The sequence below is a fragment of the Epinephelus moara genome, chromosome 19, assembly GCF_006386435.1.
Source record: "Epinephelus moara isolate mb chromosome 19, YSFRI_EMoa_1.0, whole genome shotgun sequence".
NCBI classification, from domain to species: Eukaryota; Metazoa; Chordata; class Actinopteri; order Perciformes; family Serranidae; genus Epinephelus; species Epinephelus moara.
This window is the reverse complement of record NC_065524.1, coordinates 20,330,460-20,347,744: the sequence shown is the minus strand read 5'-3', so window position 1 is coordinate 20,347,744 and position 17,285 is coordinate 20,330,460. Positions and strand designations below refer to the sequence as shown.

The 17,285-nt window shown below is 41.1% G+C and overlaps 2 protein-coding genes across 3 annotated transcripts; one reads left to right on the top strand and one right to left on the bottom strand.

The window, feature by feature from the left end:
• Positions 1 to 3,823: 3,823 nt before the first annotated feature.
• On the bottom strand, positions 3,824 to 8,483 carry mettl18 (methyltransferase like 18). The gene is made up of 2 exons (XM_050071150.1): positions 8,245 to 8,483; positions 3,824 to 4,945 (listed from the first exon to the last, which is right to left on the bottom strand). Exons 1-2 carry the CDS (start codon positions 8,347 to 8,349, stop codon positions 3,980 to 3,982), a joined length of 1,071 nt encoding a protein of 356 aa, XP_049927107.1. The 5' UTR covers positions 8,350 to 8,483; the 3' UTR covers positions 3,824 to 3,979.
• Positions 8,484 to 8,724: 241 nt separating this feature from the next.
• Positions 8,725 to 14,283, top strand: zdhhc16a (zinc finger DHHC-type palmitoyltransferase 16a). Of its 2 annotated transcripts, XM_050071140.1 has the most exons (11): positions 8,725 to 8,872; positions 10,336 to 10,593; positions 10,696 to 10,890; positions 10,997 to 11,085; positions 12,110 to 12,138; positions 12,226 to 12,359; positions 12,559 to 12,642; positions 12,732 to 12,817; positions 13,288 to 13,411; positions 13,639 to 13,709; positions 13,812 to 14,283. In XM_050071140.1, the coding sequence occupies exons 2-11, from the start codon at positions 10,360 to 10,362 to the stop codon at positions 13,912 to 13,914; spliced, it is 1,149 nt and encodes a 382-aa protein (XP_049927097.1). In that variant the 5' UTR covers positions 8,725 to 8,872; positions 10,336 to 10,359; the 3' UTR covers positions 13,915 to 14,283. The 2 variants fall into 2 exon arrangements, with proteins under 2 accessions (XP_049927097.1, XP_049927098.1); XM_050071141.1 differs by lacking the exon at positions 12,559 to 12,642.
• Positions 14,284 to 17,285: the final 3,002 nt, after the last annotated feature.

Sequence of the window (17,285 nt, the reverse complement as noted above, 5' to 3'; positions counted from 1 at the left end):
AAAGGATGTTGGCTGTTGTATCTAATCATATTGTTTATAACTAATCTAACTAACTGCCATCACCATGGCTGCAGATTTTTATAGAGCTAGGGCTGAGATAACATCTGAATAAAAAGACGTCCACGTGTGTGGGTTGTATAGGGCGTGGTAGCCCTTGGATTCTGGATATATTGTCCTTAAGTGCTCTCACTCCTTGTACTGTAATGCTTAAATGATGTAGGATTTTAAAAAAAAGTTATTAGAGTCAATAAGTTACAAAGGAAAATAATTCACTTTGATTTATTTTATTAACAACATGATTGATACATTTTTATCAGTCATTTACAAATGGGTTTATTTTATTCACAGTACTATTACATGCAATTTTAAATGAATTCCTCATTCATCATTTGAAGAAAAACAATAAACGCAAAATATAAATGAAAGTAACGCGTCGTAAAAACAAGACATGCTGGAATGAGTGTAAAACACACAAGTGTTTGTGCTTTCTTCTGATGGTCATGATTTCCGCTCTGTGGTGTGGTGCAGTAAGGCTGACAAACAAGTACCATGCCAAAAGAACTGAGCCCATAGATGACACCTGAACACGCCACCATCTATGGAATTCAGTTCTCATAGTAAAGCACTTATCAAACGTTGGTCCTCGGGTGCCTCTTGATCCTCGAATGGCTTATCATTTGACACAACTCATGCTTCATTATTAATGCTCTTTTCGACTTAGTTTATGGCCCACATCTTGATGAAATAAAACCACAATAAAGCCAATTTGTAATCAATAATACAGCATAAGAACGATGTACATTATACCAGATGCTGAGCAGCATGTTGAGCTGTATGCAGATCTTGTCGTCAGATCATAGCCAGCAGGTTATGAGACTGACTCACCCATGACCTTCCCTTTTTCTCAAGAAAAGCAGGGTGATGAGACGATAACGTCAGCCCTGCTTCTTTCATAAGAAGATTGAGCAAGAGGCCGTTACTGTATAAGGTGATATTAAACAGTGACCAATCATAGTTGGCATTTACATCACACAGTAGTGCAGTATGTACTTTAAAACACTGACTTCTTCATAAATTGGCATGAGATTGAGGGGCATTCTATGAAAGTGAAATGAAACCAAAGTGGAAAACAAACCTCCCAAATGTCGTTATGATTGAATGGACCCAGTGCTGCGGTTAGACTGAGCCTATGGAGAGTTTCAGGGTCGTCTGAGGAAACCTTCTCAACCTAAGTATTCCTGGAAATGCTTCTCAACCACTGAAATAAAAGTCTGTCCAGTGAGCTGATGCAAGCAGTGAATCAGATCATGGTGATAGTGCTCTAGTCGAGGCATGAAATGACTCATCATTTATGGCCGTACACTCCCAGGAAAAGAACTTTGGGACAATGTGATTACTGACATCCAGTTGGTCAATGTATCTTTGAACCCTCCAAAGTAAGTTTGAAATTAACCAACCTGAGTTCTTTTACAGTATCTCTTTAAAAAAAAAAAAAAAAAAACTTCACCTCATTCAAGGCCATATTGACAGTGACACTGCGGCGAGACAATTCCTAAATGTTATCTCAGTCACGGTAGTTTATTCAGTATGAGTGTACATTCTTTTAGGATGCATGCAATACAGTACAATGAACTTTCTGAGGAAGGCCACACCTGAACACGTTCAGGAAACTCCTATCTTTCCGGCAGTTGGACTGGGAAACAACCGGTTCTACGGCCTGTTACTAGAAAAGAATGAGGGCATGAACTCAGTCTTACTGCCTGCACTCATTTAAACAGCTCTCATATAAATATCTGGCACATTAACATAGCATGACCGCATTAACCCCCTTCATCATCTTCATGCTCAGAGAATGTGGAAGTTGGTTTTTCTTGGTAAGTACTCATTTCTACCTCATTTGAATATTTCACAATTTAAAACATGTTGAAAGTTCGTAGCTTGTACTTTAAAACAGGCACTTTTTACAAGTTTAAATACAGTGTCAAATATTTTTTTAATTGACTATAATTTGAGTTAGTTTCCTAATATATACTTACCCCAGTCATTCACTGAAAGCTTTCTCTCCAGATCTTGAATGTATCAGAAATACGTCTCCTCCTAAAGGACTCCTAGGACTGAGTTCCAAGCCTTAAACACTCTTTGGCAGTCCCATCTCAACAAAAAGATGTTTGAGTGTTGAATCAGCAGCATGTCTCTCCCAGCTTAATGAACATACAGTAAGCCATCCCTCCCCAGTTCACCTGCATGTTCTGTTCACTCTCCCATGTCCTCCAAGTCCCAAGGAAGGATACAGCATACTGTCTGACATTCACAGCAAAGGACCTTAAATACCACCACCTTTCACATCACCCATCAGCCTCCCTCCCTCCTCTCTATCTGTGTTTTTTATACGCTCCCTCCGTTCGGTAAGCCTGACAGTCACTTCCCAGTAAGAAGGAAACAGTGGGAGTGGTGAGCAGCACGCCCCCTCACAGTGAATCAACACATAATAGTTTCTGAGGAAAACCATCTGACTGGCCCTGCCCCCTGTTCCCATAAAGTAAGCAGGGGAAAGGCTGTGTCTTCTCGAGGAACCAGGAATTCCCCCACAGGCCGTGAACAGCTGTCGAGATGAGAGATGATGACGAAGCCGACACACTGGAAGCTTGCTGGCTGGGCATATGCAAACAGAAACCGTGTTTGGTGTTTCTCTATCTGCGTAAGAGTGAAATAGTGTTTAACCCTACAGTATATTTACATAATAAGTAAGTGGAAATTCTATCCACACACTGTGGGTGTCGAAATGCTCAGTCATGTTTGAGCTGGTGACACTGTGTTTCCTAGAAAAGTCTTTTATCTTTGCCCTTCTGATGAATAATATTTAGCAGTGTGTGCCACTTGCGTCATGGGCATGTTTATGATGAGATTGATTCATGTGAATATTTGTGTAGCTGGAGTCGATTTATTCTGGTGAGGTCTGATAGGGGTGTATTCAATAACACAGCCTACCTAAAATAACTCTGTTTGCTCTCCGCTCATAGTCAAACACGAAAGGGATGTGATACTGATTGTGTTCAATCAGCTGAAGATGATAGGACTGGGTCAGCAGGGTAAAAAAACCACAGCTATTAAACACGCTAGCTGACAGTAAAAGAGTTTCGTTGTTTGGTGACCTTGTAAAAATCCTCAGATTTCCTCATCCTCTTTACCTAGTCACCTCAAATACGAGAAACTAGTCTGGATTTCAAGCAAACTTCCTCAGAGAAAAAGCCCTGTCAGATTAATTCAACTGACTTCCTTGATCTGGACGAAAAGGGGAATCCAACGGTTTAGGGAAAAATTTCAGCAAAGTTCCCTTCCTGTACTCGGACGTGTAATTGCACATACTTCTTGGATGTATACACTCATTGTGTGTCACGTCTTTGTTTTGCAATGGAGCACACCCAGATTACGCAGTGACATTAACTGGAGGTAAAAACCCCGACAGAATCAAGAGGAGCCATTACTTGAATAGGAGGTACAGAGACCCCATAGAGTCCCACCGTTGATGTGCAGTGACTCTAGAATCCACTTTCAAACTACATCCTTGGGCTGGTGGGATAAGTTGCAATTGACATTTTGCGCCGGACTTCAGAAACAAGCCTGGCTTTCATGCTGCTGTTTGAACACTGGGGAAATCACTTGCAAAGGTCACTGAGCCCATTTCCTTTCTTTCCTCCCCATGCGTCTAAAGACCTGTAACAGCCCCTTTCAACTGCACTTCACTTACCAGCAGACATATTCAAATGTCTATATAGGAAGTGAGAGAAGGTATAGGTGACCAAAGACCAAACAGGAGATAAGACAGCATATTTTATTACAGCTTTTCTTTGTTTCACCATGGTTGCTGTTACATATCACGCACAAGCTTCAAATAAAAATGAAGTCCTGATATGAATTAGGATTAAACTGTGCAGTGATTCCTCCTCAAAGTGGAAACAGACATTTTTTTTTTTATTATTCAAGTTGCTTTTGCAGTTTTAAAACGTAGGACTACTACATGTCTCTGGAGTCCTTCTTCCCCGTCCCACCGGTGATCCAAAGAGAAAACACCCCTCTGCTCCACAAACGTCTCAAACAGGTGCAGCCCACCACCTACACCAAAGTAGTGGGACTTGGTGGCGAGGTAGACGAGTCCATCTGGGGCGAGCAGTCTGTGGAGGGTCTCGTGTAGCACTGGGTAGTAAGCAGTGTTGTATATTGTCTCTGAGGTGAATATAATGTCATATTTGGGATGTGGGTTCTCCGTTTGAAGCAGAGCAAGAAACGTGCTCCAGTCACCGGAGAAAAATCGACACTTGGCTAGTAATGGGTGCTGGGATAGGTCAACGGCTCTTATCTTAGGGGGTGGGTCGCCATCTTTTACCTCTTGTTTTGCTTTCACCTTCTTACAACCACCTTCCTCCTGGATTTTACCCTTTCCCTTCCTTTCTTTGTCATCTTCACTGTCCACTTCATCATCCTCTTGGCAGTTAAGCATTACATTTGGCACTGTGAGCTGTTCAATAACTGTACTGTTATAATCTTGGAAGTGGACCTCCCTGGCTCCTCTCTGCAGAGCCAGTATTCCCAACAGCCCCGCGCCACAGCCCAAATCCAAGACCGCCTTCCCCCCAAAGGTCTCTCCGTCTTTCTCAATCAGCTCCAGAAGGTCGTAAGTGCACTCCCACACTTTCAGCCCCCCCTCGTACACGCCAGAGATGAGATCAGACCTCTGCTCAGCGGTGCGCGAGAGAATTTCCTCACCGTCATCTCTCTCGGAGGCCGTCTTTTCAAAAACCGTCTCGTTGAGGAAGTGAAGAGGGGGAAGAGCTCCTATGGTAACTGTTTCAGTGACAGCATCCCTGAGGAGGAAGTGTGGGTCAGATGGCTGAACGTGCTCTTTGGCTTCTTTTGCTGGCTCTGCTGGTTTGGTATCTTCCTTCACCTGAAAAACACAAAACAGTGTGAATGATTGTGTGTGTGACAGGTCTGTGTGAATATATGACTACAATTCATAGAAAACATGTGCTTCAAGCTGAAAATATCCTGGCTTGAGAAACATTTGGAAGTACAGATATATAAATCAGAAAATATGCCTAGGATGTGACGCTGGAGGCAACTACTCACAGCACAGGAATGTTCAGATATAAATAATCATGGTGCTTTTGGGTGTTCAGAGGAATTTCCTACAAATTGTGGAGGTCATAAGTATGCTGTGCTGTGGGCTGTCAGTGTTTTGGACAGAAACACTGTTCATGTTTTATTAAAACAATTTTAATGTCACTGTCACTCACTTTGGTACTTTATTGAGTTACTTTTAATTCCGATATCACTGACGTGAGGTTGAAACATTCACAAAACTAGACTACACTGACATTGGGTCCAAACTCCAAGTTTCAGCTGACATGGCTCATGTGAGATCTGCTTATGGGATTAATTTTGTGACATCAAATGAAGCAGATGATCTGTTATTCAGTCTGGGATCCTATGAACATGTAACAACTTGAATCTATACGAATGCATAACAGTGCTGTCTTTGACTGGATGTTAACTGGTTTACAATTATGCTATAGACTATCTACCTTATTTTGTTTGTTTGTACGTGTATTTATTAGTTACAAAATGCTCTTTACACTGTAAAATATGATCTATTAGAAAAGGACTGGATGACTGGCTGATGAATCTAAGACATGAGACTGTTACACTCAGCCATGTGATTTATTGTCTGACCGAAAAACTGTTGCAAGTACAGCAAAACTCCAGATATCATGTGTGGCTTAGTCGTCAAACTGCTCATGTAGTCACACTTTCACAATTTAAATAAAAATTCCTGATTTTGTTTTTTTTCTTACATGCCTCTGAGCTTTGACGTCAGACATTGCAATGTCGACTCACACAGTCAGCTATCAGAATGACCTTGTATGGTTTCTGCGATGACTTGTTATTGACATGCCTCTGCCCTGTGACATCATGGCTCATGGGCAAGGAGATTGTCAACCTACGCTCTCTAGAGGAAGCACACCTACCTTACATTTCAATTTTCATTGGTAACTGTGATGAAATCATATAGTGGAACTTGCTTCATGCATAGTTCTTGTGTGTGTGTGTGTGTGTATGTGTGTGTACCCCTGACGATTTCTGGTCCATTCAACAGCATATTTTCCTACTACTATAACAGGAGACAGGTCTATATTTAAGCAATATTACGCTCGAGGGTGTGCTCAAACGTCATTTGTGGCACTTTAGTGATGCGTATGGACCTCGGTGCAAGCGCCTCGGTCCTGACCGCATCACTGTTTTGCCACAAATGATGTCTAAGCACACCCTCGAGCGTAATATTGCGATTATACAACTATTAACAGTAACAGCGTTGCCATGGATATGGCGGAGTAATATTTTTAGTGATGAGCCAGGTGTGCTGTTATGCTGATTTGAGCACATTTTAAATGTCTTGTCGACCAATCAGATTGCTTGGTCAGAACTACTTGTTGTATAATTATATTTGGATATTAGGCTATCTAAAATTTTCAGGATTGTGATGAGTTTTTCTTTAGATTTTAGGCCATATTTATGAATTCATATAGATCGTGTGTGTGTTTAGTATGTACCAAAGCAACAGCAGCAGCAGCCTCATCTTTTTTTAAACAAATCCATCCATTTAATAGCCTTTTGGTTTTGCTCTGGCAGTTACAATGTTGCCATGTAATATTTTTAATGATGAGCCAGGTATGCAGTTATGCTTATTTGAGCACATTCTAAATTTCTTGTTGACCAAATAGATTGCTTGGTTGGAACTACTTGTTGTATAATCATAGTTGGATAAATCTTAAAATCAATACTCTTCAGTCCTCTGATTTAGTCTCAACTCTCCTCTGTAAAAGGAAATGTCTGTAAAGATAAATTATCTGTCATTATTATAAATAAATACCACATCAGTTATTAATGTATATTGAAAAACTGTATAATTGTTCGAGAATTGTTTATCTTTAGTCATCTCAGTTTGTTTTTTATTACTTTTTTTTATTGAATCCATTTTAACGTCTGGAACCTCCCGTCTGCATTGAGCTTGAGACGCATCCGCGTTGAGGACTTGGCTCAGATTCTGGAGTTAGTCTCTTGTCCTGAATCCTCCTGAAGGAATCTGATCCCGTTTAATTCGGCAGTGAGAACCTCTTGCGACTGCATGCCTTTGCTGAGGTCGACCCCAGTGGGATTCAAGCCCTGGACCTTCTGAATGGAAGATGAGTGCTCCAACCACTACACTAGGGAGGGCCCATTTTACTACTTTTTTTTTTTTTTTTTTTAATTAATTCTGTTTCATAAATTAGGATATTGACCCCTTGAATTCATGCCTATTGATGTATAAATTCATAAGGGGTGCGTAAGGGGTGAAAACCATGATGTGGTAGTAAGTGGACCTTATATCATTCTTCTTCTTTTTTTCGAATGAATTTTCACTTTTACTTTCACAAGCAATAAGTTAGTGTTTTGCTTTCTTTGCTCTATACTGTCCAAGACTTACTTGTTCTCCTATGATCTATAAATGTTAATGCAATGCTGATGTTAGGCAGTAATTATAATAAGGTTTACGCCTATCATTATGGCTAAATATAGCACACACAGTGAAAACACCACCCATCTTTAAAGCCCTCTACACTGAATTTTTGTTGCACTTTTACTCCCTAAAGTGCATGAAATCTAAATAAGCAAAGTAACTGCTCAACTGTCAGAATTTACAAATTAACGGGCACTTAAAATAATACCTTTCACTTTCAAATGAAGACCAGTTAACTTGGTTTTGTATTATTTTTGTTGTATTATTTATAATTTGTATCTTTATTTATTTATTTATTCCAAGTATTTTAATTTTTCCTTTATTATAATTTATCACTTTTTCTCTCTTTTTTTTCCTACTCAGTTTCAAGCCCATTTACTCAATAATATGATGGTCTTGCCTTATTGTTGTAATTCTAAATTGTTAAATAAAGTTTACATAATAAAAGGTCTAAGCCCAGTGAGGGTCCTCTTCTTCCTTCACTGCCCCAAGCCCTCATAAAACCATACACGCCACTGCATGCACATTATGTTCCTTTCTTTAAATAACGACCTTACCCATGCCACCAGGTGGACTGGCATACGTCTCTAGTCTAAACTAACTATCTCACATTCATTTGACAGCTTTGAGCAGTTTGAGTAACTTAACCTAACACACACTATTAGTGAGCTAACGTTAACGTTACTCACAGATTTAGCAGCATTGCCTTTCTTTCCGTTTTGCAGTTCATTTCCATCCACGTCGTCTGGCTTTGTTGTTAGTGCTGGAACATCGAAGTTAAAACTAAATGACATGATGACTGACAGTGCTGCACACAGCTAGCCTGAGGTTGGAGAGTTGGTACCACCGCTTACTGCAGGATCCACATGGCGAGCAGTCTGTCGTGCAGTGGCGTCACTTAGCAGAGCCGCTCCGTGTAAGAACTACAAGTCCCAGAATGCTGAGAACCGCTGTAACCGTGCCCTAACTTGTTAATTTTTTTATTAATGGAATAGAGTAACCTTTTCTAGTCAAGTGTAATTAGGTTTAGAGGCATATTACATGCGAAATGTATGCGCATGAATGCATTTTTTTGAGAAACCATCCTTTCTTGAAACGACGTCTTTAATTCCTGACTCAAACTACCAGGATGCATTTCGCCGCAATGTCTGCGCAAGCGCACTAACTCGGGATCAGATTCAGATCTGTTAACTGTCACAGGAGGTCCATGATCCTGCCCTTCTTCGCTGATATGTGGCATTAATCCCGTTTTTGCTTTCCTTTTGAAAATGTCGACAGCAGGGCTGGTTTCGACGGGCTCCTTGCCTTCATAGAACAGTGAGTATTACCCTAAAATATTTTCAAAATGTTATTAAATACTACAGCGCAGCGCACAGCGTCGGGAAAACACTGTACACTGACATCCATACAAAAGGGATTTGGGAGCAGGACTCTGTAGGACTGTTTACAGGAGTGAACATTATGGACACATTAAATGTTCAGGCTTTCACGAGGCCGTAGTTTAGCTTATTGTCTTGTAATGGTGTTTGAAAAATAGCCTTACATTGTCTGATGGTGTGAAGCTGAATGCTACTGCTGCTGACAAACTCAGCTCCACTTCAGACCACTGCACCCCTTACACCTGAGGTGGCTGCAAAACCTCCACCCAGACTCCACCCTGTCTGGAATGCAGCAAAGCAACTAGGCTTTAGCACATTTACCTGATAGCTCGATTGTTCAACTGTCAACTGATTGTTTGGTTGCTTGTATATCTATGTTTTATTCAAGTAAATGGTCTGGGCTATTGATCTAGCTGCACTGTTAAATGATAGCTGGATAAAGTTGAAGTATCACTTGGCACAGACGGATGTCTGATATAAAAATAACTCAACAACAACAAAAGAAATCCAAGTTGACTGGCTTCCAAATTCAGCCTTAGGTAAGTTTGATATGATGCACTGGAACAGAGTGGAAACCAGTAGTCAATTGACAGACAATTAATTGGTGGCTACTCAGGTAATCGATTAATTGTTTCTGTCGTTTTTCAAGATTAAATGCCAAACATTGTCTGCTTACAGCTTAGTATCCGCAAACAATTTGGCTTAGTTATTATTTTTCTATTTCGTCATATTTTCTTTATGCCTACACACACATATATATATATATATATATATATATATATATATATATATATATATGTATACCAGCAACTTTGACGTAATCCAATTTTGGGGAACAAGAAAGTGTTTCTGATTCTGATTCTAATTTTTGTGTCTTAGGGGATAGTAACGTTAATATCTTGGTTTTGGATTGTTTGTCAAACAAATCAGGTGGTTGCCTTGTGCTTAAGGAAATTGCAATGGACATCACTATTTTTCTACAATTTACAGACCAAGAAATTCATTTATTAACTTAGAAAATATAAAGCAGATTGTGTGATAATGAAAATAATTAGTTGCAGCCCTATACTGGATTGTTTGTTGAAATTACCTCCTGTGTTCTTTTGGATCTATAAGGATGAGTTATACATGCCATTAGTGTTTATAATAAAATAGTCACGGGTTGCTCACTAGCTCACCTGATAGAGTGGCGCCCCATGTACAAAGGCTGCAGCAGCTGCAGTTTTGATTCCAACCCACTGCCCTTTGCTGCATGTCATCCTCACTCTCTCTCCCCTTTTCATGCTTTATCTGTCCTTTCTAATAAAGGCGTAAAAAGCCACCACAAATATCCTTAAAAAACAGTTACATTTAGTTAATTTTTGTTTTTGTGTGTGTTGTCGTTTCTTTATTTTCTTTTAGGTGTGCGCACATCACAGATGCAGGATGCGGTGTTGTCCCAGCTCAGCGCTCCACCTGCTGCGGTTTGTGCGGTTGCGGTCATGCACCAGGAGAGGAAGGATCACACTGCCCTTTTGGATAAGAGAATTATGGGCTTACATGAAACTGCTGGTGAACTCACTTTACTTTAACTCCCTCACAGACTCAGATGTGGTTTTCGACTCAGTCTTTGAACCAGTGTTTTGGACTGTGGATTATATCACACGCTGGTTTGGCTCGGTGAGTGAGTGGGTTTGTCTGTGGGCTTTTTGGTTACAGAGAGTTTAAAAGTTTTCCTCTGAGGAAAGTTCTCTACATGTGTCCATTATCTTTGCCTCACAGGTGTTTGTCACTTTGGTGGTGATACTGACGAGCTCCGTCTTGTTGGTAGCCTATCTGGTCCTACTGCCTATGGCCCTCAGCACGTACTCCCCTGGATGGATTGCGTGGCACCTTTGTTACGGCCACTGGAACCTCGTTATGATTGTTTTCCATTACTACAAGGCCACCATGACTTCCCCAGGGTACCCCCCTACAGTAAGATACCAAGTACACTTTACTGCAGAACCACAAAACTTTACTAATCTGGGTTTGAATTAAAGTTATACCTGGTAATGCAACGTAAATGTGTTCTTTCAATCAGGAAAAAAATGACAGTCCTTTTGTGTCATTCTGCAAAAAGTGCATCATGCCCAAACCAGCAAGAACACACCACTGTGGCATCTGTAACAGGTGAGTCAGTGTCATTTTTCTCTGGTTCTAGTATTGTCCTAACATGTAATTTTGCAGTCTCCATAGAAAGCTGGGGTAGGCAGAAATCTGGAAAGAAAAAAACAAAAACAAATGGAAGAATCTGAAAACACACCGTCCTCCTGCAGCTCTCCCCTCTCTGTCCTAAACCTCTTCCACCAGACAACTACATGCATATGCACATGCTTCCTACAGGATCCCAGTGTTTTCTATACATTTTATAGAGCTGCACATAGCTCATTTGTGCAGCTCCCCATTGCCCCTTTCTCCCTGCTGCTGTGGGGGCGTCTTCCCCATGTGGACAGTGAGCAGCAGCTCAAGAGACGGACCTTTCGTCGGCAGCTGTAGCAACTCAAATTCAGCCAGAATCTGTCATAAGCATTTTCTGTCCACCTCTGAAACACTTCACTGATATTGACACATTTTAATTTGTTTCTTGTTGGACTCTCTTTTTTAAAATCTGCCTTCCTTTTTTGGGTTGCTTTGCAGTGTAGGCAGTTGTTACCAATGCTGGAATAGCAACTCTCTATGCAAGACTTTGTACCATTACCAGGCTTTCACAGAAGGGGCGTGCATGCACATCTGCATTTGCAGAACAGCCAATAGAAATGCATTCTCTTGGAAAATGACCTGTGATTGCCTCAAGTGTCCAATCGTGGCCTAGATTTTCTAAAGCCTCAAAACAGAGTCAAGAGAAGGTGCAGAAATCGAGCGTTCTCTCAGGCCACTTTAATTACAATGTGCTCAAAGTGTATTATGGGATTTTTGTTCAATGAGGCCAAAATTAAACTTTCTACCCCAGCTTTAACCGACTGAAATGTCTTTATCGACCAATATCCTTTCGACTGCTTAGTGGAATTTATCGGATTTACAGGGGACAGACCTGGTTAGCAACAACTCTTTTGGTGGCAGACTTTTGGGTGCCATAACTTAATGTTAAGCAAGAAAAAACCTGCAGAGTTGTCTATTAGGTGTCAGAATTCATATTTTCTTTTTCTTTTTGCAGGTGCATTCTGAAAATGGACCATCATTGTCGTATCCTTTGTGCAAATATTGTTTCAAATATTGTATTTTGATGTGACTCTGAGGAGATGGTGGTTTTCCTTAACGTCGGCATCTCAGCTTGGCTAAATAACTGTGTGGGCCATTTCAACCACCGGTACTTCTTCTCCTTCTGCCTCTTCATGGCCATGGGCTGTGTCTACTGTAGCATCAGTGGCAGAAACCTGTTCCTAGATGCGTACAATGCTATCGAGGTAAGATGCTCAGATTGCTTGGACTGCTGCTGCCTGTGGGCCTATTTGCGGTTCTGTGCTCGGAGGGATTGTTGGGTTTTGTCTGTTACTTTTTATCCATGTTTGGCGTCTTTCTCTGCGGGGCTTAACTGTTCCTCACTGACACTGCCTTGTTTCTGTCTTTAACACTCGGGTTTCTGTGTGCGGGCTCTTCCATTAGCGCTTTAAGCATATGGATGCGGAAAAGCCAGGGGTGCCAGTAACAGGGATGGGACTTCTCATAGGGCTTCTCCCCCCTGGGCAGGTACAAATGTACACAGACACTAAGATGATTAAGCTTAAGTGTTTTTTATTATCTGTTATGTAACATGTGCTCTTTTCATTTATGTCAAGACCACCTATCAGACAGCTGCACCTCCGTACACCTTCAAGGATAAGATGATTCATAAGAGCATCATCTACATGTGGGTGCTTACCAGGTAAAATACACGTTTCATCTTGCACCTTGCTATACATAGCATACCATGCCACCTGCTGCTACATAAATCCATTATTCAAAGCAGGTTATGTGTGTGAAGTGGTTTCACTTTGGAAAAATGGCACAATTAAGGATACTCAAACTTATTAGTATGGATACCAAATATGCTAAAAAGTCTCAGCGTGCTGCTGATGGACACAGTTGTTCCACAATGCAGTGTACAAAGGAAATGTAGGAGCTGCTCTTAAGTGCAAAAACAGAGGTGTAACAGCTAGAGGGATACAAATGTATGAAATGTTTGGAAAACCATTTTAGTCCCTCTTTGTCAGCTATTATATGGCAGACGCGTCATGACTTACAAAATAATACAGTACAGTGATTTCTATCAGGCCAACTCCAAACATGGTGCACTACATATTACGCATTCTTAATGCAGCAGCAGATCAAATATAATGTATTTTGGTCTCTTAGCACTGTGGGATTGGCCCTGGGAGCCCTGACCTTTTGGCATGCAATGCTCATATCCAGAGGGGAGACCAGCATCGAAAAACACATCAACAGCAAAGAGACAAAGCGACTGGCAAGACGAGGACGGGTAAGCTTGTTCAATATATCAAAAGCTAAAATAATTCAGACTGTATTAAGTCAAAGGAAACCCCAAATCAAAAAACAGTGTCTCCAACATTCTGCAGCTTACACTAAAGCAGTCTAGACTGATAAGAGGAGAGATGTGAATATTTAATTGAGGGTGAACTGTCCCTTTTAAGGGAGGTTTAATAGGTTTTTAATTGCCCCTTTGTTTTCCTTTAACTTCTCTGTCAGGTTTACAGAAACCCGTTCAACTATGGCAGGCTGAACAACTGGAAAGTCTTCTTTGGTGTGGAAAAGAGAAGGTGTGTCTGTAATGATTTTCTGTTCAGGTACCTGCGCATTATATATGACCAATGCTGCCCTGTACTTCTTGTAACCTGTTTTACCTCATCTTTTGTCTGTAGCCACTGGGTGACGCGTGTTCTCCTCCCCTCTGGACACGCCCCGCTTGGAGATGGCTTGACATGGGTTGCATTCCCTTTTAAGAAGGACCTAGTACCCGTATGACAGACTCTACTCAGGCATACTTGTAGCCTAATTTCAGCAGTTTTTGCTGAGTCCAACCAGCTCTGGACATTTGATCTGGTTGGCTTAAAGGATCCTTGCATGGTGGCTCCATTCAGCTGAAGAAATGGGGTCACGTCAACCTCCAATACCTCAAGAACTTGCAAAGGCTTTGCTCATGGTTTGACGGTCTACATTTTTCAACAGTGAGGAGGCAATGTGTCATGGATGATTTGCTCTTTACTGGGTTTTACTTATTCTTACAAACAGGTCTTACTTGACTCTGAGCGTTGCGGAGACTGCAGCACCATGATAATGTGTAATTTATCTGTATTTTGTACCTGTTAAGTTAATAAATCTTTATAAATTGCTTTATTTAAACAGTTTGGCACAGTGAATACTCAGATCTTACCGTAGATGAGCATTCACTCTTATTTCATACATAGATTGCATTTTTTTTTTAAGATCAGACTCTTTTCAAAAAGTATGAATATTCACTCTAGTGATTTTAAGGTAGGCACCAGGATCTCTTCACAATACTGAGCAGGCAAACTCCAGCCCCAGTGTTATGTCACAGCAATGCTTACGCAGACAGACGCAGAGACATGCTGCTAGTAGTGGTGTGTGGGGGGGGGGGATTAATTGAGATGCAGATTTGATCTGCAGATTCATATGAATGTATTACATCAGAAACAAGCAGCCACAGTAGTTGAGATGCACTAAGATGATAGCAAATGAACAAGATGAGATATGAAAAGTTTTCTTTTAACTCTGCTAAAATCCTGCTGGCATGAAATTATTCCCAGGACATATTATTGATATAAAATTTGCATTTAATGCCTTTGATAAGCAGACAATTAGAAAATAATGGTGATGTCAGTTAAAGGGGGAATGCAAAAGAGAGAGACTGGCAGATAAGGAGAGAGGAGATTAAGGGATGATAACAGATTTCAGTCTGTTTCCAACCCTCTTTCACCCTGCCACTGCTCATCACATCCCCCACTGCATCTGAAACACATGACACTCACTCACACACACACACACACACACACACAGACATACTGTGCACAGACACAGAGGTGTCAGTATTCAATCTTCCAGCAGATGCCAGTGTTCAACACGTCAAGTTTAGTCAGAAGCTGTACAGTATGTTCAGAGGAGGAGGATAATGAGGAGTGCTCTAATTGAGAAAAACAAGAATCCTGCAGTTTTTTAAAAAGTTTTTTATTTTAGAAGTCATCAGTATTGATAATCAGGAAACAACAGCGTTTCAATAGTAATATTAAAACTGCATACTATTCTTTTTTTGTTAAAATATTTTCTCTCCTCCTGGTATTTCGGTATGTTGGTGTTACACACAGTTGTACTTCAGGTATTTAGGTGTTAAAAAGCCTAATGGCTGTAGGGACAAAGGATCTCCTGAACCTCTCGAGTCGCTCACTGCAGCTGCTCCACTGTCCTGCCAGGATGTTGCGGAGAGGGTGATTGACATTGTCCATTACGGCTTGCAGCTTATTCTATGTGCGCCCTTTCACCACAGTCCCCAGTGAGTCCAGTCTCCCGCCTAGCACTGAGCTGGCCTGTTTAACCACCCTGTCTGGATGTCTGCTGTTTTTGTCGGTCATGCTGCTTCCCTAACAGACTGCAGCATAAAACAGGGCACTCGCCACCACAGTGTGATGAAACATGAACAGCAAACTTGCAAACATCAAAAGATTTGCGTCTCATGAGTGCTCTTTCTTGTACAGAGCATTTGTATTTGCAGAGCAGTCCAGCTTGTTGTCCAGGAGCACACCCAAGTATTTATAGGTATGCACAACCTTAATGACCTCCTCCCCTATGCAGACTGGCTGGCAGGGTGGCTTTGATCCTCTGTAGTCCACCACCATCTCCTCAGTCTTGGTGGTGTTCAGGAGGAGGCGGTTCTTATTGCTCCAGTCGAGGGCCTCCAGCAGGTCCCTATACTCCCCCTCCTGTCCACTTCACACACATGCCACAACAGCTGTATCACTTCAATACTTCCAAATGTGGCAGGACTCTTACAGTCGGATGTGCGCAGTGTGAACAGGGACAGAGCCAGAGCTGTCCCCAGTGGGGCCCCCGTGCTGCACGCCAGTGTCCCAGAAACACAATTCCCCAGCCTGACGAACTGCGGCCTTGCTGTTAAGTAGTCCGTGATCCAGGAAGTCAAGGAGGAGGCCATCCCCATACTTCTGAGTTTGTCTCTCAGTATGGGAGGCTGAATAGTGGTAAATGCACTTAATGTGATACAGTAGATACGATACCTACAAGGGACCTCATTCAGGTTTTTAGTGGCAGCAGCACTATCTAGTGCCTTATAGGAGGTTTTAGGTGGTTTAAAGCTGTCATTGCAAATTGTGCCAATATCAGTGGTCATCAGGGCCCCTTTTCCCAAACTTTTTGTCATGGCCCTATACATTTACCTGGTTTGCCTTGCGTCACAGTATGCCCTTGTCTGTATGGTGCAAATACACCACATTGTCTTTATGTACTCTTGTTCCCAGATGGTTACAACACTACACATACTCTCAAGAAATGTAGTGTTTTCATGAAGGCCAGGATCAAGTTGAGCACATTCAATTGGCTCATTTTCTATCAAGAGCACATACTTACATCATCCCAGGAAGATTTGGATGCTTGGCTTCATGAGCAATAACAGAGTATTCCACCACACCTTACCCTTACCTGCATATACTGTACATCTACACCTGTTAATAGATAAGATGATAGAGTTAACTCAATTTTTGTGCCAGTTTTAAATTGGATAGGATTAACTTGCTCCCAGCCTGAGATACAACATAATCCAATATAGATTTAAACTTGATAGTTGACTTTATTCAGGCTGCATACAAGAGTAATTTACTTGAAACGACATATTGGTGGTTTTGTATCAGACTGGTTTCACGCAGTTTTATTTTAAATAAACTGTTAATAGCTAAGCAATAACCTTATAGAAGTGAGTTTTTGGAGGAAACACCAACAACGATACTTGGTTACTTAATTGTTTTGTTATATCATTAAAAGAGGTGTGTGCGTTTCAGGGCAGATAGTAGATTTTATTGAAACAAGGCCAGCACAATGTTCCCTGCCAGTGGAGAAACGTCAATAGACATTAATATAACAATAATAAAATTACTTCCGCCTTGCATTTCAGACTAAAATCCTTATTACAGGGGTTACAAGCGTCTATTTCACAGTAACCCCAAATGTTTTTTAATATTTTTGTTTCATCACCAAGTTTATAGTAATGAATGTTTTTGTTATTTCAAAATTCTGCTTATTTGCAAATTAAATTGTTAATTATTTCCAATTCTTCCATTATTCTGGAGGGGTAATTTCTCAGTTTCCGCTTT

Coding starts and splice junctions, on each gene's coding strand:
- zdhhc16a (XM_050071140.1), top strand. CDS start 10,360: ATGCGGTGTTGTCCCAGCTCAGCGCTCCACCTGCTGCGGTTTGTGCGG. Junction 11,086..12,109: donor CACTGTGGCATCTGTAACAG/GTGAGTCAGTGT, acceptor TTCTTTTTGCAG/GTGCATTCTGAAAATGGACC. Junction 12,643..12,731: donor GGCTTCTCCCCCCTGGGCAG/GTACAAATGTAC, acceptor ATTTATGTCAAG/ACCACCTATCAGACAGCTGC.
- mettl18 (XM_050071150.1), bottom strand. CDS start 8,349: ATGTCATTTAGTTTTAACTTCGATGTTCCAGCACTAACAACAAAGCCA. Junction 4,946..8,244: donor AAGGCAATGCTGCTAAATCT/GTGAGTAACGTT, acceptor TGTGTTTTTCAG/GTGAAGGAAGATACCAAACC.